Below are 23,715 nucleotides of genomic sequence, written 5' to 3'. Positions count from 1 at the left end.
CATGGGCCATGTGGCTGTCACTCACCTCTCGGTCTCAGTCTCTGTCAGTCGTCACTGAGAAAGAATTGTGTGCTTGTGTCTTTATGCTCGGGCTCTCTTGCGGCCCATCTCTGGGGCAATGGTTGGTGATGTTAAGATTGGAGCACTTTTGGTGTTACCCAAACTGCATTGCATTCTTGGGAGACAAACTCTCCTCTTTGTACCTTTCCCGTCCCTGTGCCGTATGCCTGACACCACCTCTGACGCCTTGAGGTGACCTATTTAGTTACTGCAGAAGCCAGAAGGTTGAGTTGTCCCCGCACAATGACACTAACTCACTCACTACCTGGTGTCATCGGAACCTCCGAGCCGCCATAGTTGAGACGAGGCGCAAACTAGAGGTGACTAGGCCATCCAACAAGGTTTGAATTTCTCTTTACCAAGATAAACTCTATTCCATCTTCCAAGCCAAGTTCAGTTCAGTTCCGCCCTCTTCCCCAGAGCTCTATACCCACTGAAGATATCCTCCGAGGTGGGCGGCTTGTCTTGTAAGACCCAGCTAGGACCCCTCCCGTCCATCACTTTCACTTACATTCCAGTCAAACAGCCTAACACCACTCAGCTCTGTCAAAAAAAGGGGACCCCAAGAGACATTCCTTATAACGGAGGCTGGGGCTGGGATTACCATTCTGCTAAAATCAGGTTTTCTGGGAATTCTCTTTCCTGGCCTGTGAGACATTGTGCTCCGAGTCAGGCTATTCTATCTCTTCTTCACCAAGCCAACCTCTTCACGATGCCTTCTTGGACTTCCAATAACGACGATAAGATGAGCAGCTGGCGGGACCAGCTCTCGCCCCGAAACCTGAGTTTCCGGGGATTTAGAAGAGCTTCAGAGTCTGTCGCGAAAACAACCTCTTCAACCAGTAAAGATTTCACCATGTTGCACTATCCAGACCGACCTACGAGGAGGATCACTGAGGCCGATATTCCCAGTGACGAAGAGTGTAAAAAGTCCCTTATTAATATGAGAAAGGCTTCTTTCGTGGAGCAAATACATCGACGGCATGAGGTTCAGCATCACAAACAATTATCTCCTGTGCGAGAACCGGCGCAAGAAGAGCTCTCACCATTGAGACCGCCTCAACATGAGTTATCTCGAATAGTACAGCCACAACCGCAACCACCGACAGAACAACCTCGCACAATTCAACCACAGATTGAGCAGCCTCGAGTAATACAGGCACCTTCAGAGCAACCACGACTAGGGCATCCTCGAGCACAGCAACCGTCGCGATTAACTTTTGGACCGTTTAATGGACAATTCCGATCTGCCTTCGGGCCACTTACACCCGCTGAAGAGGAGCCATGTCCGCTAGAAAAGGTCGACACAGTTGAGTCTACAGCAACAGCAAAACCACAAAACTCACCCCAGGTTCCCCAAGCTTCTGTGGCCATTCGAAAAAGTCTCTTGGTTGTTGATGATTTAAATATTGCAAGAGAGCCCTCGCCCTCTGCAGTCATCAGCGAAGCCAAGACCATCAAACTCGAACGAGTAGACAACCACGTTACGCCTGGCGTCTCACCAATCCCATCACCACGACTAAGCGATGCTTCAGCTTCAGGATGGTCCAGGCGAAAACAATCAGTTCAAATGGTCGCTATTTGCAGATCATCACAAGATTCTCAGAAGCGCAAGCAGTCTGTTCACACAGTCGTTGTGCGACGGCCTTCCAAGCCAACGGCAGATGCCCTCAACTCCCATCCCGTTCACGCATCTTCTACACAAGTCCATGTTCGACAAGACAGCGTTTCGGACCCAATGTGTCGCGTATGTCACAATGGAATCGCTGAGACGTCTGGGACTTGTTCAAGCTGTGAGAATGACTCCATCACAGCCACGCCGGTCGAGATCAGTCCCAACTTCTCTCGACTTCATCACAAACCAACTGTCAAGAAGTACAACCGTCCTCCCCCTCTGATTCCTCAGTCTCTCGACGGTATCGCCAGGCTTCATCGCCCCTCCCCTTCTCTCACCTCGGATCCCGAAGCGAATTCACTGTCACCGCCAGCTTCGCCAACATCGCATTGCAGCAGTCCAGCTGAGACCGTCAAGACAGTAGCCACGGGCCCTTCAGTCCCTCCAACCCCAATGTCGGCCCTCTTAACACCTGAAGTGTTCAAGCGCTTCCAGGAAGAGGTTGAATCAAGGCCCAAGGCCGATGATAGTCCCTCATTCGATGATCCATGGATGATCAAGTCCAAGACTCCCGAGGCTGCTGACGTTTACGAAGATGACTGGGCGGATTATTACTTTGATGAGCAGAACTTCAGTGACGACAAAGTCATTAATGGGCCAGCGCCAGGTGCGAACTTTGTCCCGAGTCCTGTCAATCCAGGTCCTGGGTGGATATAAAGTTTTACAGGAGATTGCCTGTAAAAAAAAAAGATTGTATCATGTATGTATTCAAAATATCAGGTAGCGGGTTTGTTTTTCTATATCCTGGTCAAATAGCGGCAAGCGTTCTTTCAATTCAATCATGAGTCTATATTTTCATAACCATCTCTTTCATCTCTTCGTGACATCTTCTTTCATCTCATCCATCTCAACTTTTAAGTCTATATTCTAATTTATAGAATTTTTGTAACAGTCAAATCGCTTGAATCTCCACCCTCTAATTCTATCAACCCACCAGCTTCAATTCTCTTATTCCACTTGTTGCTCTCATATCGCGCAAAAATTATCGTCATGCGTAGTGTAACATCACTGCTCGAGTCATGCTCCTGCAGCGATTCCGCAATGGGTGTGAACGTCCAGCGGCCAAATGCCCAGTTGAGGATATATCGACCGGAGGTGCTTGGCTCTGGTGGAGGAATATCGGGATCGGAGTTTGTGGGCGTTGATGAGAGTGAGACAAGAGCCTTGATACGGTAGGCTTCGTCTTTGGGGGCGGAGGAGAGGAAGGCAATGAGCTTTTCTGTCGAAACTCGTGCTGAAGGATCAGCTTTCAGGACAACTGACAAAACCTCGACTTCGCTTTGGTGGTTATGAGAATGGCCGTTTGTTGTGCTGTTGGAATTGTCGTGACTGTGGCCATTGGTCTTTTCAACATCTGCCTCTGTCAACTCCTTCGCCAAACCACCATCCACACCAAAGATCAAGTCCATCGACACTTTGCCCTTGTCGCTCTTGACCTTGGCAACGTCAACTTCCAGATCGCCGACTCGGTCGAGACACTCGTCGTATCGCAGCATGCTGACATTTTCCCACTTGTTGAAGACAATGAGGTCGGTGTAGCGCGCCTGAATGCGCGCCGTGTAGCTAGTGTCCTCATAACCCTTCCAGTTCTCGACGTCAATGACGCTGATGACACCGTCGAGGATGTACTTGCCGGACTCACGCGCAAGACGGTTGACTTCGAGAGCGAGGGTCGCGGGGAAAGCCGAGCCGCTGGTTTCAACAACGATTCGATCGGGTGTGACGGTCTTTTCTAGTTCTTCGAGCGCGGGGCCGAGTTGACCGACGAGGTTACAGCAGATGCAGCCGTTGAGGAGTTCCTGGACACCCGAAATGGCAGAGTTGGCGGCGAGTTGTGAGTCGACCGCAAGATCGCCGAATTCGTTCTTGAGAAGTGCGAGCTTATAGTCTGGGTTCTGGGCGCGAAGTTGAGGGATCAGGTTCAGAATCAGTGTCGTTTTACCTGAACCCAAAAACCCTGTAACGATAGTGATAGGAATTGGCGCCATTTTTGCTGTACTTTCAAGAGGATCGAGGTTGAAAATAGCACCTATAGGAAAAAGAGAGGGCGTCAAAGTTTTTGTTCCTGATAAAATACCTCTTTTAATTATTAGCGGAACAAACAAAAGTGATAATTGTTGGGTGATCATCAGCCCATCCATTCAGAACGGTCCGATAAGATAGACTTTTGAATCGTTATCGGGCCTTATCGGAACGACCCCTCCAACTGCAACTTGACGTCACTTTATAGAGGTCGACAACAGCTGAAAGAATGGACTAATGTAAGGTTTCACAGGGGTGCATTGAGGATTTGCGCCATTGCGTATGCCAATGCCGGGGATAATAAAGGTGGAAGAACAAGGAAATGGAGTAGGGATACACAATATTTACATGCATCCTTCTCTCATCTAGATCTTAATCGGAGCGTCATCCTTCAACAGGAAACACAATCCGCCTGAAACGAAACAAAAATGGCTTCTCAAGAATCGGGTCAGAACAACAACGTCCAAGACGAGAGCTTCAAGGAGCAGCTGGACAAGGCTGCGGATAGCACCCGTGATCTGGAGAACCAGAAACCCAATCCTGTTGTCGAGAAGAGTATGCTCTACCAAACTCTCTACATATCATAACTAGGTTGCTGACTTGTTGCAGTCACAGAATATGTCCCAGCTGCAGCCAAGATCCTGCCTGCTCGTCAAAGCCCGTCCAAGGAGGAAGACAAGCCACCAGGACCACCAGAGCGACCGCATCACGATGACAAAATCGAAGACTTTGTAAGGGATCAGCATAGAAGTCAGGGCGTCGATGGAATTCTGGGCGATTCTCCCAATGATGAGTGATGGGGTTCTTCAAGGCTTTGGGGGATATTGGCGCTGTATAATAGGGCGTTTGCCAACAACGTGATGAATTCATGATTCACATGTCTTGAAGTCAAACTTGACGTGCAGCGAGTGCAGTGCGGCTTGTGACGGTGTATTGGATATGGACGCTAGGAACATGATCCAATAACGGTCTTGAGCCTCATGAGCTTAATCTTTACAAGAAGACAAAGCTCGCTTAAGGATTGGTCTGCATGGATGGACGAGGTCGAGGCACGGGCTCAATAGCCGCATCTCGAAACCAGCCAAACCTTGCGTAGCGACGTCAAGTTCACGATGCAGAAATTTGACAGCAAACATCTGCCAAATCCGCATGAGCAGCACGCATTTACATGTTGTCACACAGCTTGATATCAGCAGCGCGAAGTTTACTACAGAATCCTTTTCAGGATGGAATGTCCCCCCTTCTTGGCATTACACCGCCTACAGACATCGTTGCGAAACAACGACCTGACGGAGAATTTCCTATATCCAAGGGTTATAATCTACTGAGCGTTTCCCGCAATGGGAAAGGCAACGCGACACCGTGAGAGGTGACCCAGAGGTCGGGTGAAGGTCGTGGCGGCTCAGAAAACATTAAAAAAATGCTTTTTGATCTAAGGAGCAAAAACAAAAGAGATCGGGAAAAGTGCGAGTTTATATACCCCAAGATTTTCTGAGTGGGGCTGCCGTTTTGGTTAGTCAGCACTCTCTCCACCAAATTTCAGCGGCGGGTAGGTGGTTGGAACATGATCTGGGCAAGCGATGACCCTATATTAAACATCAACTGCAATCTTGATAGTACTCGGGACATTGATACAGGCAACATACGTCTAAATAAGCCAAAGTCACCACTCTCTGAGCTTCCCAGCTCAGATATTCTGTGACTGCTTTGTGAAAGAGTAAAATATTTATGTTCTATTTCTATTATACATGATCAAGCACCATTACGCAATTCCATCATGACTAACATCCACACTTCGACATTGTCAACCTTCTCAGAGGGACTCAAAGTACAGTTGAGAATCTTGCTGTGACCTGCAAAGCGTTCGATAGCGAGATGGAATTGAGTATGGAACCCGTGGACTAGGGTAGTGGTGGTTTGGAAGTCGAGGTTGATCATCAGGGTAAGGTAGTGTACGTTCGAATATTTCATGGCTCCGCTCGACATCTAAAAAAATGACATTCTCCAGTTAGAAGTTTACAATATTATGAGATACAGACATACCTGCAGGGTTCATGTATTGCCCTGATTTGTTCCGTCTCGACCACATATGGTAAAACACCAAGACACATGTTGGGAGGTTGATGGGAGCACCAACAATGGAGATGGTGGCTTCCGCGGACAAGGCCATCGGGGAAGGGTTGCAGATACTTGAACTTGAGGTCAGGATTTCAAGAAGAAAAGAGTGAGCTGAAGTAGAGCTCAAGAGATAGCCTTTACCATGGTGAGTGGAATGCTGGCTTTTTAAAGTGAAGGTGAGACGTAGTGAGTCCTTGCGGCAGACAAGGCTGTGCAGGGGCAGCACTACTCAAAGACATGAACAACAACATCTATCGCTCCGTACAGGACGGATCAGCTCAGGTCCCTGGAGAAGAACCAGGTACTGAGGCAGGATAAAAGATGTCATGTCCTAGCTTCAAACTGCACGAGCACGAACATTGTTTTCGACTCAATCGGTCATCTACAACCCATCTTGCCGATCCAGGCTCAACTGAGATGCAAAATTTGGTCTCGTCCATACATACGGTGGCATTTACACCTCAACCTTTGCTGTTCTGCAGGGATCCAACTCTAAGCTGATAGAGTGGGTTGGCATCGACTTTCTCAAGCAATGGGAAATCTTATTGGGAGCAAGGACATGGGGGAATGTTTGGGTTAAAGAAATTGAGGGCAGGGCGTAGCATAGCAAACTCACTTGCCCACCTGCAGCGCTTACATATACCGTTGGGGTCGACTAAGGTAATGGCGATACATTTTGCAAAATTTGGCCTCAGCAAACGAATAGCGAGTCCAGCGGCCGGTTATAATGTCTCATTTGAAGTTAGGTAAGTAGGCAAATGTGCAGCAATTTTGCAAAATTTGGCCATATCCAATCAGGTCCTGCGCTCCAGTGACCACCCATGACAGCCCAGGTACAATACCGTATATGTTGTTGGGTGGCACAAGTCACTGAATGACCGCCTCGTCGCCTGAATATGCAATGCGCACTGCCGCACGATTAGCCTACTGCCGTGAGTCGAGCGCAGTCGCAATAGACAACCTGAAAAGGTAAGGTCGGTGCGTGTGTGGAGGTTATGGCACATCAGATATATGAATCAACTACAACTACCTACTCTAAATACCCAGCTGGGTCTGAGTTGACTCTCCATTATGTTTCTCTCTATTTAGAATTATTTTCCGCTCTATCTGACTATCGCATGCAATCACAATGTCTCGAGCACCTAAAATCTCAGAAGCGATCTGGGAGCGACACAAGAGCGTTATTCGGACCTTGTATATTGAGGAAGACAACAGCCCCGAGAAAGTTTCCGAGGTTTTGCGGGACCAGTATGGATTTGCAGCATCGTAGGTTCCCTAGAACACCTCACGCAACTTTACATCAAATCTAACATATTCAAGGCGTCATCAGATCATTCGTCGGCTTGCCAGATGGAAGTTCAAAAAGTACACGACTAAGGAGGAATGGGTATATACGAGCTCACAGATACAAAGGCGAAAAGAGCAGAACGGGAAAAAGACTGAAATTGTTCTGAATGGCAAAACAGTTTCGGAAAAGAAACTCAGCAAGGCCTTAGGGAGATACGTTGGGCCCTGGGACTTTGGGCCCAAGTGCCAGAGTGAGTTCTCTTCTACAGGAACTTGACCTCGAAGCTGATACCTTGTCGAGGAATTCGTCCCTGCGAAGACCTCACCACAATCGAGATTCACACCCCCAAGGAAGGCCCTGGCGTCATGCCATACTCGACGCCGTGGTTCAAGTTCTGGAAGCTTGCTGAAGAGACTGGTACGCAACACTACCTCACACAATGAATTGCGTCCAAACTAATACACAGCAGTTTTTACGAGCGCTGCTATAGGTTTAGCAAGATCTAAAAGCCAGAACAATCAAGAAAATCTTGGCAAGATCATGAAATTCATGTCCTCGGATGAGCAAAAGTTCACCGAAGTACCCATCTTAATATCACACCTGGCGACAGCCTTGCCTCGATTTCAAAAACCAGCGACACCCTGTACTAGAGGACTGCGACTCTTTGCTACTGCAATGGATATTTTACGCTTGCTCAAACAAGTTAGTCAGCGTAGAATGCATGCACATATTGTTGAAATGGGCCATCGACAATAACTATCTCCGGCTCATCAAGGACGCCATTGCCCTTGGTGGACTAACCGTCCAAACCGCTTCCAGATACCTCCTCCCCAGCGCTGTCGGGGTAGGTGATCTGGAACTACTAAAATTGCTTTTGCACACTGCTCATGGCCCTAACTTTTCTTCACGATATTTGGACAGGGCACTCGCAGTGGCTATTAACAATATCGATGGCCCCATGGTTGATCTATTGTTAAAGAATGGGGCCAACGCTACCAGATTATCCTTTGACGGCGAATTACCCATAAGGCAGGCATTGAAATTAAACAATGGTGACAGGATTGTGAGAAGTCTTTTGGAATCTGGCGCGGACATCCGTCGCATGTCGATCTCACATTCTATTCTTCTTTATGCTAGAACTACGGCATCTGCAAAGCTACTGCTAGAGGCTGGTGCTCCAGTGAAATTCGCAGGCAGAATGTGGTTTACCCCTCTTCAGCAAGCAGCTATCAGAAATGATCTAGATATGGTCACCCTGCTGTTGGGAGCTGGGGCAGACCCGAACTTGGTTTGTGACGATGCCAGAGACCTATTATTACCCAATAGCTGTGTTGCAGGGAACGGCCACATGCTTGATGGTATCTCAATTGCACTAATCTCGCCACTCATGTTCGCAAGGGGACATGGAAACTTCGATATGGCTCGTTGTCCTGTGGATGCCGGGGCTACAGCTGATGGCCCCATGGCTAATCATCATAAAGGGGAAAACCCTAGACTATGTCCAATTTCCCAATGGAATACCGTCTACTTATACATGCTAAGATGGTGGGGAGTTGCCAGGTCCATCAAAGACGTGCTTCCGCAATTTCCTGGAGCGGTGGATTGTGGCAAGATATGCGAGATCCTGGAAGCACTCTCACAATCAGCAGTGAACATATATTCATTTGCGCGTGATTGGCATCTGGATGGCACGGCACTACAGGCTGCAATAGAGATCAATGACTGTGTCCTCGCCGATGCACTCACAGAAGATTGGTTTGACGTGAACAAGACACCATGCTCTTACCCGATCTTACCAGCTCTACAAACAGCGTCACTCAACGGCAACAATAGTCTGCTCAGATTGCTAGTTCGGCGTGGAGGCGACATTCATGCTCAACCTGCAGTAAGAGGACTCACTTGCCTACAGGCTGCAGCGATTTCAGGAAGCCAAGAACTCGTCGAGCAGCTTTTGCAAATGGGCGCCCGAGTCGACGATTACCAGAGTGGAAATGACACGACCGTTCTCCAAGCGGCTGTCATAAGTGGCAGTATAGGGACTGTGCAGACAGTTCTTCATGCTGGAGCAGACGTCAACGACAGCCGAGGTGTCTGCTCTGCCCTTTACCACGCCGCCTATGGTCAAGATCCTGAAATGTGTGCTTTTCTCTTACGCAAGGGCGCTTTGGTAGACCAAGAGGACAGAGACAGCCCATTGCTTGCTGCAATATTTCGAGGCTCGCACGAGATGGCCAACCTTCTCTTGGAAGCTCGAGGCAATCCCAACAGTTGTACTCGATTACTACAGCACAAATGGAGCGAGTCAAGCGTGCCGCATCTTCGTTATGAAGAAGAAGACGAAAACGACGTACAATTATGGACTCCGCTAGCAGCTGCTTGTTACTGGAGTGACATCGCCATGATTGAGCTGCTTTTGCAGTATGGAGCTAAACTGCACAAAGGGACGAAATGTCAGTTCTCTCCCATTGAGGCTTCAGTTTGCCGAAATGACTTCAGTTACGACCTTTTTCAGTTTATACTTCACCTAAGAGTGAGAAACTTAGGAGGTCTAAGCTGGCACGATCGGGAATCGTTGGCCAGTTGTGCAGTTCCGACGAACGTGCCATGCGAAGTTGTTCAACAGATGGTCACTTTGAATCTCCTCACAGAGGTTAGTCGAGGAAAGACCCTTGTCCTTGCAGCGAAAAAAGGGCTTTTGGAGAGGGTCAGGATATTGGTAAGAGCCGGTGTAGACATTCACCTTGACACAGCAAACATCGGTGGCGCAGCCTTAAAGTTGCATGTCAGGAAGGCCATCTCGACGTTGCTGAATATCTCCTTGCTGAAGGGATTGGCTGTCGCATTTGGTATGAGTCGCAAAACCACGCAGGCGAATTGGAAGATGCCTTGAAAGCTGCAGAAGCCAATGGGCATTTCAACCTCGTTGTTTTACTTCTTAAACATATAACAGGTATCAATGAGGAGAAGTCCAACACGTTCGAGCTGCGACATGACCGAGCTCTAGTTGGGGGAAGAGTTGACATAGCCCATCTCTACCGGGAGCACGATCTAAGTCGGTATAGTCCAAACAACCGGCCTGTATTGGCTGGTGGCGGGAACAACCAGAGGGGGTTTGGACTCGGTGCTATAGCCTGGCTCAAAGAAAGCCGCTGGGATATGGTCTCCGGTCACATTTAGCTTGTTAGTCAGTGAATGCAAGCCAGCCTGTCGCAGTCACACGATATCGTACAATTAAAATCCACAAAAAGGGATTGAGTAAGATGTCGCGCTCCATACTCGAGTATAGTTCTAGCTAAGTGCGGTATCATTGTAAAAGCATGGACTAGGAACGGAAGAATATCATTCCCAGTGATCTATGGTTTCCTAAGCCCCTTACCCAACAACTCTTTTCCGACTTCTGATATGAGCTTTTCATCTGGGAATTTGGACTTTTTGCCAAGGATATTGTCTCCTGCACCAACTGTCTGAAGCAGATCCGGGAGATCGCCATCAAGAGGCGTACCGTAAACCAAGTGACCCAAGGCGAGAAGCATTCCATGCAACGCCTCTGCTGACTTTTCTTCCAAGGCTATAGCCTCGACTACCGACGCTGCAAGCTCTATCTCGTCATCTCCTGAAAGAGTAGGTTTTGACTCTTGTCTTGCCCGGCGATTTGCCACGGACAAGTTGAAGAGGAGGGAAGAACCAGCAACCCGCACGTTGTTGTGGCTCTCGTCAAGGAAGCTCGAAGAGATGAGAAGAATGACCGAAGCACGTAACGAGTTGTCTCGCATAATTTCGTCAGAAAATAGGGGTGTCGAGAAGAAGTTGCAGGCCATCTGGAGCGTGACCAGGCGAAGGGCATAAGGGCACTCTGACTGTTGATTGACGAAGTCCAGCACGGTCCGGACTGTCTCATGGTTCTTTTCTTCAGCAAAGTATCCACTGACTCTAGGATCCGAAAGAGCGCATCTGAATAAGTCAACGATAGTGAAAAGAATGTCAATGGGAAGTGTCGGGACCGAATCCCTGACAAGGCTCGACAGGTGATTCATCTCAGGAACGACTGCACTTGAAGGACCATCCTTCGCCTGATCCTCAAGGTATTTCTTGAGAGCTTGTACCTCTGGTTTCCCAGCAACTTCGTCTCCCATCTTAACCAGGAGTTTGTCCAGCGGAGGGACCTTTGCGTAGAGAACAGGCTTCGCATTAGAATTAGCAAAGGTCGGTAGCCGGAGTCTCTCATGAGGATGAACAGGATGCGCCATTTGCACTAGGAGCTGGACATTTCCTCGAAGAGCAGCTGGATCAGCCCCTGACCACCTATTTTCCTCCTCACCACGCAGAAATGTCACGATGGTTGGTGTCGCTCTGATGGAATGCCGGCTTCCAATTTCGTGGGCTTGGGGCTGCGCAATGTCGATCTTGATCAGTGTGGCTTTCTCCCCAACTTCTTCCGCAAGTTCGTCATAAATTGGGTAGAGGACCTTGCAAGGTGGGCATGTCGCTGAGGTAAAGAAGACGACCGCACATGAATTCTTTGCCCCGTTCATCAAACGATCAAACTCAGCAGAATTGGAAACAACCTTGACGCCATGTTTTGGAGCACTTGGCGTCTGAGCGCTCTGCTGAAGTCCGAGGATAGAGCCATTCTGTCTCCCGGCATTAATCCCTTGAGTAAGCTGAGGAAGAAGCATACGGCCCATCGGCGAGTCAAGAACAGCCTGTGGCATCTTGACAATGTGCTCCGGAATACCCTTTCCTAATAGAAAGTTTGCGAATGAATCGCTGAAATTATTACAGTTGTGATGAAAGAGGTCATAGGCCTGTGAATTGTTAGACAAGTAAGCAAAACAAGTAGCAAGGACATTACCTCTAGTGTAAAGATCGGCCGTAGAGAGTCGAGAAACTCTTCTATTACATCCATAGGCAGATTCGTTGTGCCGAGATGGATTTTCTCCAAGGGCTGTCCAAGGTGTGATGAGCCTGGTCTGATTGCGATAATGCCTCCGTCATAGACATACTCTTTGCCGTTGAGTTCTATAGAGGTGTGATAGATGGCATCGAGCTGAAAGCCCAGAAGACCCATGGACATTTGGCGTGCCAGGCCTCGTGAGAGGTCATAGACAAAGAGTTGGACGTCCATCTTTTGTCTCTTGGAGGTGAGAGGAATGTGGTTGGTTTTCTTGGCTGATTAAGGATCGTAAAGATTTATTTACGACAGGTATTTATGACTTTAAGAAGGTTTAGGCAGAGTCTCGGGTGTGAAGGTTGTGGTTATTAAGTTGAGCAGGCCGAGTTTGAGGATTCTAGGGATTGAAGTGCAAGTATGAAAGACGCGCTATAGGCAGGCAACATTGCGTCGACCTCACTTGAAACTGGAACATTCTAAAGGCGCTGACGGAGAGAGAGTTTCTACCTAGAAAAAAGGCGCAGTTGAGTCTCTATTCTAGAGAATGGCATAGCCAGAAGATAACAGATCGAGCCAGAACAGTTCGAGTATTGAATACTAGAGAAGTTATAACTGTCTTCTCATGCATTTCTCAATAATGTTCAAACTTGATGACATCGAAAGTCGCATATTGATCATTGGTGGGGCATCTAAAATTAGCGTTTCGTTCTCTTCCCTGGGATTTCAGGGGCTTTTCGCATGTCTCCAAGGTTCCAAGCCCCTGACAGATGCGCCAGCTGGACGGGCACTATCGCTATGGCCGTGGAGGTGCGTGTGGAACCTCGATTTTTAAGCATGCAGATTGGCTGTACCACGCAAACCAAACCATTTCCGTCTCTCACGAAAACTATCTTTGCCCCCCCTTTCTCACTGTAGTTATCCCGTGTTAGCCTATCGGTCTGCAACTGAAAGAGAGAGAGAGAGAGAGCCAGCTTGTCAACAGCCAACAACCAAAATCTCGTCTCGTCCATCCCATCCCTTTTAATTTATTCCTTTTTTTCGCCACGCTCCTCCCAACCCAACCCAACCCTCGTTTCGAAGTGAACCAACCATCCCCTCCCTCCCTACCTAGACTTATCCGATGGTCGACCGAGTCCAGTCCCTTCTTTAAATAGACAGCCCCCGACACCACAATCTTATCTCCCCTTCTCGCGAGACCCGCGCTCATGAGAACACCCACATCGCCGCCCTCATCAAAGTTCCCCGTCTTCGACCCTCACGAGAAACCAGACCGATACAAGTTTAAGCCCAAGAGGCAAGGCATTATTGGCAGGATGAAGGAGTCTTGGATGACACAGTCCCAGCGGACGAGGTGGATTAAGACTGCCGCCATCGTTTTTGCGATTGTTACCCTCTTCTACTTTGTCTCCCCCAAGGGTGTTGAAGTGTATCACGAAGGTACGCCTAGTGGAGGTAGTAGCAGCTGTCGATCGAGAGTCCGAATCGCATTGTGCTAACAAGATGCAGTCACTCACCCTGCGCAGGGCAACAATGGCCAGTCCCCCTCAGATTCTTCCTACGGTACCGATCGATGCACAAAGTCTTACTCCAAGGACAAGCCCATTGTCCAGTATGTTCTCATGATCGATGCCGGCAGCACTGGTTCGCGAATCCACGTATACAAGTTCAACAACTGTGGTGATACCCCCGAGCTTGAGCACGAGGAGTTCAAGATGACCGAGAAGGATGTCGGTGGCCTCAGCAAGTATAACGGCGACCCTGTGGCCGCTGCCAAGAGTCTCGATCCCCTCATGAAGGTCGCTATGGATACTGTTCCCAACGCCCTCAAGGGCTGCACTCCCGTCGCTGTAAAGGCCACCGCTGGTCTTCGAATGATTGGCAAGGAAGCTTCCGATGCTATTCTTGCCGAAGTCCGACGACACCTCGAGCAGGATTACCCTTTCCCTGTCGTTGACAAGGAGAACGAAGGCGTCGTTATCATGGACGGTTCTCTCGAGGGCGTTTATGCTTGGATCACTACTAACTACCTTCTCGGCAAGATTGGCGGTCCCGATAAGAGCGAGACTGCCGCTGTCTTTGATCTTGGCGGTGGTTCTACTCAGATCGTTTTCGAGCCCACTTTCAAGGGCGCTGCTCACGGTGGAATGCCCGAGAAGCTTGCTGAGGGTGACCACAAGTACGATCTCGACTTCGGCGGTCGTCACTTCGAGCTCTACCAACACTCTCACTTGGGCTATGGTCTTATGGCTGCCCGCAAGGCCATCCACGGTGCTCTCATCAAGGATATCGAGTCTAAGAATACCGACAAGGCCTGGGTCAAGCAACCCATTGTTAACCCCTGCATTGCCCCAGGCATGAACAAGACTGTTGAAGTTACTCTTGAAGGCAGTGAGGAGCCTGTTGAGGTTACCTTTGTTGGTCCCTCGCAGCCTGCTCCCGCTCAGTGCCGAAACCTCGCTGAGAAGATTCTCAACAAGGATGAGGAGTGCAAGCTCGCTCCCTGCTCGTTCAACGGCATTCACCAGCCCCTGCTTTCCAAGACCTTCACCAAGGAGGATGTCTACATCTTCTCCTACTTCTTCGACCGCACCAAGCCCCTCGGTATGCCCGACTCGTTCACTCTTCGCGAGATGCACGATCTTACCCAGACTGTCTGCATGGGCAAGTCTGGTTGGGATGTTTTCACCACCATCCCTGATGCTATGGCCGAGTTGGATGGCCGACCTGAGTGGTGCCTGGACCTCAACTTCATGATGGCCCTCCTCCACAGTGGATACGAAATGCCCATTGACCGCGAGGTTAAGATTGCCAAGAAGATCAAGGGCAACGAGCTCGGCTGGTGCCTTGGTGCTAGGTAAGTTTCTACGATCTCGTCTATTTCTTGTCCCTTACTAACGATTTCCCAGTTTGCCTCTTCTTGCTGGTGGCTCTGGCTGGTCTTGCAAGGTCAACCAGATTGCTTAAGTTATACCATAGGATATTTGGCGTTGAAAGGAGATGCATGTTGGCTTTTGCTTTTACTACTAGGCCGATTCTTTTGGAACGGCAATGACATTGGGATATGGCAAAATCACGCTACGGACCAACGGCAGCATGAACAAAAGATGAACGAGATTGCACGTCATGGGTGGCTTCATGGGGGAACTGGAGTCCTCGACTTGCCACGGCGTGTAGCATATTATAGAATTAATTAATACAAGGTAGCGACCTTAGACCGGCGCGGTCACCATGCCCAAAACATCTTCAATCACATCCTCGGGACCGATATCTTCTAATAGGGCTTCTACTGCTTCAAGTCTACTCCCCCATTGCATGCTCCTCTCCTTTTCAGGAGGAGTCAGCTGTACTCGGTGTAAGTACACCTTGCGGGCAGCGAGGCCAACTAGAGCTGGTGTTACAAAGTCTAGACGATGCAAAGCAGCTAAACAACGCATGAGTTGACCAAAGTGTTTTGTGGCTGTAGGACTGATACCCCCGGCAACAGCTCGGTGCATTCGAAGGAATGAGATGATGTTCATCTGGTAGCGGATGATTTCGACATCTACTTGTGCCTCTTTACTGAGTGTACCAAGATAACTGATATCCTATAATACAGTCAACGGCTGGACAGAAAGCGAATCAGGGCAACCTACGCTTTCGACAATCAGGGGTGGATCTGAGCTGGTTTCTCCAGGACCCCTTTTCACGACACTACCCGTAGAGGCAGTATCGGCATCATTGCCACCATCTGCCTCCTCCAAATTCACGAACCCATCTTCGGGATTATGCCAATAGGCTATATATAAGAAATCATTTAGGTGCGCCGTCACACGAGCTTCGCCTCCACTAGTTGCCTCTAGGACCGGAATAAAGACGAATTGTTTCGGAGCTGTCTGAACAGAAGTTCGTGTAAAGATACGACGGGTACGTAGAAGTTCCAGCGCCTGGATCTGTACAGCTTGTGGTGCTCGATCGAGATTCTTTGCGAAAACCACGTTGGCAATTCGAGACGTAAACGCACCACTGGGGGTTAGAGGACTGAGGGGCGTGCGCGGATGCGACGTTGATGGCCTCGACGTAAAGTATGAGTCGGGATGGCGCGATGCTGTCGGAGAGTGACTAGATGGAGAAGCCGCATTGCCTAGAAGAAGAGCAGAGGCCAAGTCTTCGAGCGTCGTGGAGGGAGTGCAATCGATCACGACCCAAGTGAGGCCGAATGTCTTTGTAGCTACAAGCTGTAGCTCCTGAATCAAGTCGTCGATGGCATCGGATGGTGTGCTGACAAGACAGTGTTCGCGACTAATTAGACAAAGGAGTAAGGCCAGCTCGAGATCACTCAGAGCGTGGACCTTGTCGAGTAGGCCATCATCCGCCATAATTCAGCCGTCTCAACCTCGCTGGCACGTCCATGAGGCTTTGCGTACCTGATAATGAAGGTTGATCCCTACTAGAACGTTCTTATGAAAGCTAAGGTAGTTCTCGGAAGCTTAAAGTTGCATGATAGAGGTGCATATGATGTCACGTGGAGTTGCACAAACCCAAGACCGCCAGCGGCTTGCGACCCCCACTTTCCTGACCTGTGCATGCCACTAATCTGAACACGGACTAGTCTGTAGAATCACCTCGAGCGACGGGCAAGGCTGCGACATTGGTACCTCCGCCCACCGTCATACGCCGCTGCCATCTCCAAAACACCAACCTTTTACGTACCCGATTCTTGACGGTCGAATTTCAGTTCCACATCGATCACAGCAGCAGAAGTCCTGCTACACATCGAAGACAGCCCACGAGCCGAAGAATAGAGAAATCGAGGCTATAAGGTCGACGGCGCTTCGATCATTGCGTCTGGAACGCACGAGATACGCACGAGATAACGTCATTGAGCAACGCTTCTCGTCCAGAAACAATATTTCAACATGTCTTCACGAAAGAAGGTCCTTCTCAAGGTGCGAGATGATGGAAATCACGCCAGAACTTGTCCAGAACCCCAAGTATTGATACAAATGTGAAAATAGGTTATCATCCTGGGCGATAGCGGTGTTGGCAAGACCAGCTTGATGAACCAATATGTACGCATCTTCAATCATTATCGATGAAATTGTGACAAGACTGACGGTGATCTTGTAATTAAAGGTCAACAAGAAGTTTAGCGCGAGCTACAAGGCCACTATCGGGGCCGACTTTCTAACTCGAGAGGTCCTCGTTGACGATCGACAAGTTACCATGCAGGTAGGACAGGGAGACAAGAGCGCACCTTGAGGGACATTAGGCTGACTCTTCTGGGATAGCTCTGGGATACGGCCGGTCAAGAACGTTTCCAATCCCTCGGCGTAGCGTTCTACCGAGGTGCTGATTGCTGCGTTTTGGTCTACGACGTGAACAATGCCAAGAGTTTCGAGGCGCTGGACAGCTGGAGAGACGAATTTCTCATCCAGGCTTCTCCTCGGGACCCTCCCAACTTCCCATTTGTTAGTAGCCCTAAGCTTGAAAGAAGGAAGCGTGCTGATGCAGAAATTAGGTCGTACTCGGAAACAAGATTGATGTCGAGGAGAGCAAGCGAGTGGTGAGTAAGCAGAAAGCATTGGTGATCACGATCTAACATTATCAAAGATTTCCAACAAGCGCGCCATGACATTCTGCCAGTCCAAGGGAGACATTCCCTACTTTGAGACAAGTGCCAAGGAAGCCATCAACATCGACCAGGCTTTTGAAGGTAAGACTATATGCTCTGACACCTTGACAAAGCTAACGATTCGCAGTGATTGCTCGCAATGCTCTCGCCCAAGAAGAGTCTGAAGAATTCAGCGGCGACTTTGATGACCCGATCAACATCCACATCGAGAATGACCGTGATGGCTGCGCTTGTTAAAGGATGACATGGGCAGATGCTAATTGGATGTGGGGATGTTTGTGATTGTGTGGAGTGACGAGGATGGTAGCTATGCTCGGTGGTGGATTATTGACGTTGCCTGGATGTATCATAAAGAGGCAGCTGGGTTTAGTTTTTCTTCTTCTTTCTCCTTGGTGTTTATACATGGATGCGACTTGTTCTGTCTTTTGAAATGCTTCATCATCTTCTTGAGTGTGATATGATGATGGGGATATGAGATGAGACGTGTTTGAGTCTTGATGCGTCAGCTGCTAGAGTCTCGAGGCAATGCCTAGGCTTTACTTCTTGAATATGCATCTAATCAGGCCATTATTAGATCAAGAGTCGAGCCATTATCAATCATCGTACATCAATCGAGTCGCCTCTAACCGGGGAAGCTCGAGTCAGCTAGTAGAGCTCCTCGGCTTAGACCCACCTCTGTCCGAGGCTGTGAAGGCTTCCAATGATAGCAGTTGTACCCCGGATTTCAAGGATATCCACCTGGAGAAGCTCGAGCTGTGAGTGGCCAAGATGTACAGTCAGCAGCCGCGAACCTCGGTCCCGTTGCTGGATATTGGACGATGTGCGGAGAAGTTGGAGCTTGAGACGAACCTGGGGTAGGGTAGAATTGTTTGCAGTAACCAACTTGTACTTTATTTCTTTATATCTTGACTGGATTCCTCTCTCCTTTCTCATATTATCTCGCTGTCTTGACATTGTTGTTGTGATATATCATCCATTTTGCTTGTGATCCTACACTCCCTTATTACATCCACCCATATCACAGTCCCCCCTACGTCGACTACATACGATTACCATGTCGGCAAGAATCCCTCTCATTGTGAGAAACTCCGTCCTGAACTTAACCCAAGAGCATAGTGACACTAACACTGACAATACAGGCTGTCAATCGCGTCAGCGATGCTGCCAAGAAGCAGCTTGACCTTGTCGCCAAGTTTGTCGAGGAAGAATGTATTCCGTTAGTTTTCCCTTTCACACAGCGCAACTGTATCTCTAATTCTTGTTAGCGCCGACCCTGTTGTAGAGGCTCAAGCTGGTGAGGGTGAAGCTCGTTGGGAGGGCCACCCTTCCATTATCGAGGATCTTAAGGTCAAGGCCCGAAAGCTCGGTCTCTGGAACATGTTCCTCCCCAAGGGCCACTACAAGGAGTCTCCTGGCTACACCAACCTCGAGTACGGTCTCATGGCTGAGTGGCTCGGCCGCTCACACGTTGCTTCCGAAGCATGCAATTGCTCAGCTCCCGACACAGGCAACATGGAAGTGCTGGCCAAGTATGGTAACGATGCTCAAAAGGAGCAGTGGTTGAAGCCTCTCATGGATGGCAAGATCCGTTCCGCGTTCCTCATGACAGAGCCTCAGATTGCTTCATCTGACGCAACAAACATTGAGATGGATATTCGTCGCGAGGGTAACGAGTACGTTCTCAATGGCCAAAAGTGGTGGTCCAGCGGTGCTGGTGACCCACGATGCCAGATTTACATCGTTATGGGCAAGACAGATGCCAACAACAAGGACACTTATCGCCAACAGTCGGTCGTTCTGGTGCCCGCCGGAACACCTGGTATTACCATCGACCGCATGCTCAAGGTCTACGGATTCGACGATGCTCCTCACGGCCATGGACACATCACCTTCAAGAACGTCAGAGTTCCTGTCTCTAACCTTGTCCTCGGCGAGGGGCGAGGATTCGAGATTATTCAGGGTCGCCTTGGACCTGGCCGTATTCACCATGCTATGCGCAGCATTGGCGCTGTAAGTTTACCATGATATTCCTCAGTGTGAACCAACATCTAACACTATTTAGGCTGAGCGTGCTCTTGACTGGATGCTCCTCCGTGTCAACGATGAGTCTAAGAAGCCATTTGGTAAACTTCTCCGCGAACACGGTGTCATCCTCGAATGGATTGCCAAGTCCCGTATCGAAATCGATGCCGCACGCCTAATCGTTCTCAATGCCGCCATCAAGATGGACGACCTAGGTCCCAAGAAGGCCCTCAAGGAGATCGCAGAAGCCAAGGTCCTCATTCCCCAGACCGCTCTCAACGTCATCGACCGTGCGGTTCAGGCTTACGGAGGTGCTGGTGTTTCCCAGGATACACCCCTGGCATACATGTGGGCAGGTATCCGAACACTGCGTCTTGCCGACGGACCTGATGAGGTGCATCTGCAGCAGCTGGGTAAAAATGAGAACAAACGCAGTGCTGAGGCGACAGCGACCATTAAGAGACAGAGGGCTAAGACTGAGGAGTTGTTGAAGCAATACGGTGTTGAGAGGCTTCAGCCTGGTGCCAGAATAAAGCACAATGCTAAGCTTTAGTGTTTTGTTGTCACAGCGAAGAGTGGCGTGGTAGAGTATTGTTGGTTGTTTGTTTGATAATGGCCAAAGGGCGGCCGCATAACTAAGTCAGTTGAATATCTAAATTATTATATTATTAAACTCGATATATATATAACAAGCTATTTGTTGAATACGGCATAGCTATTCCTCAGCTGTTTGTAGACGATGAACTCTTGATAAGGATCACCAGTCTGTCTACTTGCCGTTGGTGTCTGCAGCAGGGAATCTAGAGCTCCTTGGGGCCATTATTGGCATTGATTTCATCCACGACACCAATATTAAGGGCATAATTCACACATCCCCGGGGAATCCTCTGTCAATAGTGACATTTGATTATGCTTGTAGTCTCAAGCGTGATATGCCATATTGCACTTCCATTATACCTTGAACAACGGGGTATAGTTGAAGAGAAGTTTCAAAGGTCCCGGTGTCCTTGAGTTTCATTGGCTGTCCTAGAACTATCATGCAACGTCTCTTTTCTTAATGAGTCAACATCTAATCCCTGAGGGCTTTTTCTCATACATGTAAGTCATGCCATTCGATTACCCCAGTGATGGTGCGTTGTTCACGACAAGCAAGCGTAAAACACAGGCCTCAGCGTGCCATTTCTCACAGTGGAGTCCCCTGTAGCCGACCATTCCAGGCCTCTATCGCCCGCTAAGACACGGAAATAATCAACGTCATAGGGTCCCTGCTGCCCAAAATCCTTGCATTTTTCTTTAATTGCCCGTTGCCCCGTCAACAAGGGGCACCGTTTACTTTGCCTGCTAATTTTCTACTACTTGTGCAAGGACTGTACCTATTTCATACAAGGGCATTCTATCTTTTCATTAAAGAAACCCAACATCCATCCCAACTGTTTTTCTTCATACACAAACAAAGAACGTTATCACAGATCAACTTCTACACTCTCTACACTCGAGTATCACGCTCTCACACGAACGCCTCTACACTATCTTCTCACAACACTTTCATCATGTCAGCCAAGGTTCTCGCCGATAAGGACGTCAACGCTCCCATGACTGAGCAGCCAGTTACCAAAGACGTTAAGAGCATGGAGTACCATCGCCAGGTTCTCCAGTCCAAGATGGCTGAGGAAGAGACGTGAGTGACACTCAACAGCCTCAACTCAATGTCAAAGGTTAACCTTTAAGCAGTGCCAACAAGTACGTCTCGCCTTCAGACAACATCATGAGCCCTTGCTCTGCAAAGATCAATGCTCTACGAAACAAGCACGCCAGCAAGTTCGTCACTCTTCCTCTTCTTTTAACAGCAACGATGAACTAACATCTTCTTCAGGGCCAAGCCTAAGTCCTTGTTCGCCCAAGCGAGCGCTAAGAAACTCCAGGGCGACAATCCCTTGGGGGCAAAGCCAGCACCAGCCAAGGCCGGTTTCCAGCTGTAAGAGAGTCAGCAATACGTCTCTTCTTTCCGGGTAAAACATGTCCACATTTCATGGGCACGGCTTTTGCTTTTGTTGGCTATGGTCTACTAGTCATTGGTGTTTATTGATCCGCTGGAGGTCAGGATAACGGCGTTAGGGGTTCACTTGACATACACATACACACATTGTATTGGTGATACAGGTTATGGAAACTTTGGCTTGATATGATGCGATGACAGGGTTTGGCTTGCCTTTCTTTTCTGGTGGCCTTTTTATGTACAATTTTAACAATGAAACATGTTTTTCAGTTCTGAACTTGAACGGATGAAACTGAGTGTGATACTGATTTTTTGTTTTTGGCTTTAAGAAGCTTGCACAGGCAACTAAGCCTTCCAAGCACTGACGATATACACCACATCTTCATCCGCCACAGGGTGTGCTAGACCAACTCTTTGAGGAACATGTCTTGCGCTAGCACCCCATACCAGCGCATACTTGAACGTGTCCTTCAGAGTCCTGTGAATGCGGTCACAGACATCCTCGATTGTGCTGTTACTGCGCACAATCAACGCCTCACTAAAGTCTGGTTCAGCACCCTTGCGTTTGGTGTAAATACGGATCAGCTTGAGCTCATTCCAACATCTGTCCACAACATCCTGAATACCCAGGTCCAGCTCACAACTCATGACAACGGTATGATCCTCGCGTGCTAGCTTGTCCAGGAAATCAAGCGAGACACTGTCAATCTTGTTGTAGACGTACAGACACTTGATGTACTTTCGATGGTCTTTCATGATAACATCAATGAAGTCATCGACTGTAGCGTTCTCATCACGAACAAGAACCTCACAATTAAGAATCTTGTAGTCGCGCAGGATATTGTAGAGCATCTTCTCGTCCAGGTTCTTGGGAGGCGACTGGAATGTGATTTTCATGCCACCCGCTGTCTTGACCTTGAGGTAAATGTTGCTAAGGTCTCATATTAATAGCGATTCAAACTTGTCTCAGTTGAACTTACGGTGGTTCTCGGTTCAGGCGGATACCGACAGCTTCCAATTCAGCCTCAAGCAATGCTCTTTGTTCCGCTTTCTTGGTAGCGTCGAGAACCATTAGAATAAGGTCACTCGTCTTGGCGGCTGAGATAACTTGTCTTCCTCGACCCTTGCCTTCAGAAGCACCCTCGATAATACCAGGAAGATCGAGCAGCTGAATCTCAGCACCTCCATACTCGAGCACACCGGGAATGGCTGTCAAGGTTGTGAAAGCATAAGAAGCAACTTCTGACCGCGTCTTGGTGACTTTCGATAAGAACGTCGACTTTCCCACTGATGGGAAACCAACAAGAGCAATTCGCGCATCACCACTTTTGCTGACATCAAAACCAGAGCCACCACCACCACCAGCTCCAGGACCAGGCTCTAGAAGCTGTGCCCTTAGTCGAGCGAGTTTTCTACAATAATTAGTATAAATCTCTTTTAAGGCCACAGCCCTGTAGTCATGGCATGCCAAACCAACCCTTTTAATAGACCCAAATGATATTCTGGGTGCCGTCAATATTGCAACATTCAGAAATTATTTCTACGACAACATACCAGTCGCCTTGTTCTCTAAAAAGACATTAGTCATTATTCATGAAGTCTTGTGAAGTCCTTGGGATGATTTGATATTCCTCCAACTTGTCGCAACTTTAAATTCACCCAAGACCAACTGCTTTAGGTCTCGTCTTCGGGCAAACTGCACCAATTGTGTAACAAAGGGACAGAGTATGAGGTTTTCTAAGACCATAGATTTACTAACTTTGTGTCTTCTTCATCTCCTCCTCAATCCTGTTAATATGTCAGTGATGCCCCGCTACTGTTTTCAAGACTGAACTTACTCCTTGATCTTCTCCGTAATGTTCACCATATTTGCGGTACTCAGAAACGCTTTTGCGTCTCTAGACAAAGTTCAAAAAGGAAAAGACAATCAAGAGAAAGTATAAACCGAATATTAGGCGCCAGATCAAGATCTAAATCATGAGTGGGGGGTTATGAGGCCTGATGAAGTCGTGGCAGAATTCGAACGAACAAG

General features: G+C 48.6%; 12 protein-coding genes across 14 annotated transcripts; 8 read left to right on the top strand and 4 right to left on the bottom strand.

Annotated features, from left to right (window-relative positions):
- Positions 1-772: 772 nt before the first annotated feature.
- Positions 773-2,392, top strand: FVEG_04816 (hypothetical protein; the record flags this gene model as incomplete). Its single annotated transcript, XM_018892721.1, has 1 exon — positions 773-2,392. The coding sequence occupies one exon, from the start codon at positions 773-775 to the stop codon at positions 2,390-2,392; it is 1,620 nt and encodes a 539-aa protein (XP_018749458.1).
- On the bottom strand, positions 2,381-5,186 carry FVEG_04815 (hypothetical protein). Its single transcript, XM_018892720.1, has one exon. It carries the CDS (start codon positions 3,874-3,876, stop codon positions 2,608-2,610), a length of 1,269 nt encoding a protein of 422 aa, XP_018749457.1. The 5' UTR covers positions 3,877-5,186; the 3' UTR covers positions 2,381-2,607.
- FVEG_04814 (hypothetical protein) lies at positions 3,953-6,640 on the top strand. Of its 2 annotated transcripts, XM_018892719.1 has the most exons (3): positions 3,953-4,312; positions 4,367-5,704; positions 5,766-6,011. In XM_018892719.1, the coding sequence occupies exons 1-2, from the start codon at positions 4,186-4,188 to the stop codon at positions 4,552-4,554; spliced, it is 315 nt and encodes a 104-aa protein (XP_018749456.1). In that variant the 5' UTR covers positions 3,953-4,185; the 3' UTR covers positions 4,555-5,704; positions 5,766-6,011. The 2 variants fall into 2 exon arrangements, with proteins under 2 accessions (XP_018749456.1, XP_018749455.1); XM_018892718.1 differs by having other exon boundaries at positions 4,367-6,640.
- Positions 6,641-7,004: 364 nt separating this feature from the next.
- On the top strand, positions 7,005-7,606 carry FVEG_04813 (hypothetical protein; the record flags this gene model as incomplete). Its single annotated transcript, XM_018892717.1, has 3 exons — positions 7,005-7,141; positions 7,196-7,413; positions 7,482-7,606. 3 exons carry the CDS (start codon positions 7,005-7,007, stop codon positions 7,604-7,606), a joined length of 480 nt encoding a protein of 159 aa, XP_018749454.1.
- Positions 7,607-7,884: 278 nt separating this feature from the next.
- FVEG_15546 (hypothetical protein) lies at positions 7,885-10,053 on the top strand (the record flags this gene model as incomplete). Its single annotated transcript, XM_018904685.1, has 1 exon — positions 7,885-10,053. One exon carries the CDS (start codon positions 7,885-7,887, stop codon positions 10,051-10,053), a length of 2,169 nt encoding a protein of 722 aa, XP_018749453.1.
- Positions 10,054-10,401: 348 nt separating this feature from the next.
- FVEG_04812 (hypothetical protein) lies at positions 10,402-12,462 on the bottom strand. Its single transcript, XM_018892716.1, has 2 exons — positions 12,016-12,462; positions 10,402-11,968 (listed from the first exon to the last, which is right to left on the bottom strand). Exons 1-2 carry the CDS (start codon positions 12,286-12,288, stop codon positions 10,517-10,519), a joined length of 1,725 nt encoding a protein of 574 aa, XP_018749452.1. The 5' UTR covers positions 12,289-12,462; the 3' UTR covers positions 10,402-10,516.
- A 527-nt stretch (positions 12,463-12,989) lies between these two features.
- Positions 12,990-15,476, top strand: FVEG_04811 (guanosine-diphosphatase). Of its 2 annotated transcripts, none has more exons than XM_018892715.1 (3): positions 12,990-13,491; positions 13,561-14,908; positions 14,961-15,476. In XM_018892715.1, the coding sequence occupies exons 1-3, from the start codon at positions 13,260-13,262 to the stop codon at positions 15,016-15,018; spliced, it is 1,638 nt and encodes a 545-aa protein (XP_018749451.1). In that variant the 5' UTR covers positions 12,990-13,259; the 3' UTR covers positions 15,019-15,476. The 2 variants fall into 2 exon arrangements, with proteins under 2 accessions (XP_018749451.1, XP_018749450.1); XM_018892714.1 differs by having other exon boundaries at positions 12,990-13,506.
- FVEG_04810 (hypothetical protein) lies at positions 15,144-16,520 on the bottom strand. Its single transcript, XM_018892713.1, has 2 exons — positions 15,687-16,520; positions 15,144-15,638 (listed from the first exon to the last, which is right to left on the bottom strand). Exons 1-2 carry the CDS (start codon positions 16,407-16,409, stop codon positions 15,264-15,266), a joined length of 1,098 nt encoding a protein of 365 aa, XP_018749449.1. The 5' UTR covers positions 16,410-16,520; the 3' UTR covers positions 15,144-15,263.
- Positions 16,521-16,949: 429 nt separating this feature from the next.
- FVEG_04809 (Ras-like protein Rab7) lies at positions 16,950-17,902 on the top strand (the record flags this gene model as incomplete). Its single annotated transcript, XM_018892712.1, has 7 exons — positions 16,950-16,979; positions 17,049-17,102; positions 17,167-17,262; positions 17,322-17,501; positions 17,552-17,596; positions 17,644-17,746; positions 17,793-17,902. The coding sequence occupies 7 exons, from the start codon at positions 16,950-16,952 to the stop codon at positions 17,900-17,902; spliced, it is 618 nt and encodes a 205-aa protein (XP_018749448.1).
- An 817-nt stretch (positions 17,903-18,719) lies between these two features.
- Positions 18,720-20,240, top strand: FVEG_04808 (acyl-CoA dehydrogenase; the record flags this gene model as incomplete). The annotated part of the gene is made up of 4 exons (XM_018892711.1): positions 18,720-18,743; positions 18,805-18,881; positions 18,931-19,675; positions 19,728-20,240. The coding sequence occupies 4 exons, from the start codon at positions 18,720-18,722 to the stop codon at positions 20,238-20,240; spliced, it is 1,359 nt and encodes a 452-aa protein (XP_018749447.1).
- A 749-nt stretch (positions 20,241-20,989) lies between these two features.
- Positions 20,990-21,960, top strand: FVEG_04807 (hypothetical protein). The gene is made up of 3 exons (XM_018892710.1): positions 20,990-21,365; positions 21,419-21,505; positions 21,561-21,960. Exons 1-3 carry the CDS (start codon positions 21,238-21,240, stop codon positions 21,664-21,666), a joined length of 321 nt encoding a protein of 106 aa, XP_018749446.1. The 5' UTR covers positions 20,990-21,237; the 3' UTR covers positions 21,667-21,960.
- Positions 21,819-23,675, bottom strand: FVEG_04806 (hypothetical protein). Its single transcript, XM_018892709.1, has 6 exons — positions 23,522-23,675; positions 23,443-23,471; positions 23,238-23,252; positions 23,161-23,185; positions 22,664-23,095; positions 21,819-22,614 (listed from the first exon to the last, which is right to left on the bottom strand). Exons 1-6 carry the CDS (start codon positions 23,548-23,550, stop codon positions 22,029-22,031), a joined length of 1,116 nt encoding a protein of 371 aa, XP_018749445.1. The 5' UTR covers positions 23,551-23,675; the 3' UTR covers positions 21,819-22,028.
- Positions 23,676-23,715: the final 40 nt, after the last annotated feature.

This window comes from Fusarium verticillioides, chromosome 4, assembly GCF_000149555.1.
Source record: "Fusarium verticillioides 7600 chromosome 4, whole genome shotgun sequence".
NCBI classification, from domain to species: Eukaryota; Fungi; Ascomycota; class Sordariomycetes; order Hypocreales; family Nectriaceae; genus Fusarium; species Fusarium verticillioides.
The sequence above is the reverse complement of the archived record's forward strand: the minus strand, read 5'-3'. Positions and strand labels throughout refer to the sequence as shown.

Coding starts and splice junctions, on each gene's coding strand:
- FVEG_04815 (XM_018892720.1), bottom strand. CDS start 3,876: ATGGATGGGCTGATGATCACCCAACAATTATCACTTTTGTTTGTTCCG.
- FVEG_04814 (XM_018892718.1), top strand. CDS start 4,186: ATGGCTTCTCAAGAATCGGGTCAGAACAACAACGTCCAAGACGAGAGC. Junction 4,313..4,366: donor CAATCCTGTTGTCGAGAAGA/GTATGCTCTACC, acceptor GACTTGTTGCAG/TCACAGAATATGTCCCAGCT.
- FVEG_04812 (XM_018892716.1), bottom strand. CDS start 12,288: ATGGACGTCCAACTCTTTGTCTATGACCTCTCACGAGGCCTGGCACGC. Junction 11,969..12,015: donor GGCCGATCTTTACACTAGAG/GTAATGTCCTTG, acceptor AACAATTCACAG/GCCTATGACCTCTTTCATCA.
- FVEG_04811 (XM_018892714.1), top strand. CDS start 13,260: ATGAGAACACCCACATCGCCGCCCTCATCAAAGTTCCCCGTCTTCGAC. Junction 13,507..13,560: donor CGAAGGTACGCCTAGTGGAG/GTAGTAGCAGCT, acceptor AACAAGATGCAG/TCACTCACCCTGCGCAGGGC. Junction 14,909..14,960: donor GGCTGGTGCCTTGGTGCTAG/GTAAGTTTCTAC, acceptor ACGATTTCCCAG/TTTGCCTCTTCTTGCTGGTG.
- FVEG_04810 (XM_018892713.1), bottom strand. CDS start 16,409: ATGGCGGATGATGGCCTACTCGACAAGGTCCACGCTCTGAGTGATCTC. Junction 15,639..15,686: donor CACCCCTGATTGTCGAAAGC/GTAGGTTGCCCT, acceptor ACTGTATTATAG/GATATCAGTTATCTTGGTAC.
- FVEG_04807 (XM_018892710.1), top strand. CDS start 21,238: ATGTCAGCCAAGGTTCTCGCCGATAAGGACGTCAACGCTCCCATGACT. Junction 21,366..21,418: donor AAGATGGCTGAGGAAGAGAC/GTGAGTGACACT, acceptor ACCTTTAAGCAG/TGCCAACAAGTACGTCTCGC. Junction 21,506..21,560: donor CGAAACAAGCACGCCAGCAA/GTTCGTCACTCT, acceptor CATCTTCTTCAG/GGCCAAGCCTAAGTCCTTGT.
- FVEG_04806 (XM_018892709.1), bottom strand. CDS start 23,550: ATGGTGAACATTACGGAGAAGATCAAGGA. Junction 23,472..23,521: donor ATTACGGAGAAGATCAAGGA/GTAAGTTCAGTC, acceptor ACATATTAACAG/GATTGAGGAGGAGATGAAGA. Junction 22,615..22,663: donor CGCCTGAACCGAGAACCACC/GTAAGTTCAACT, acceptor ATGAGACCTTAG/CAACATTTACCTCAAGGTCA.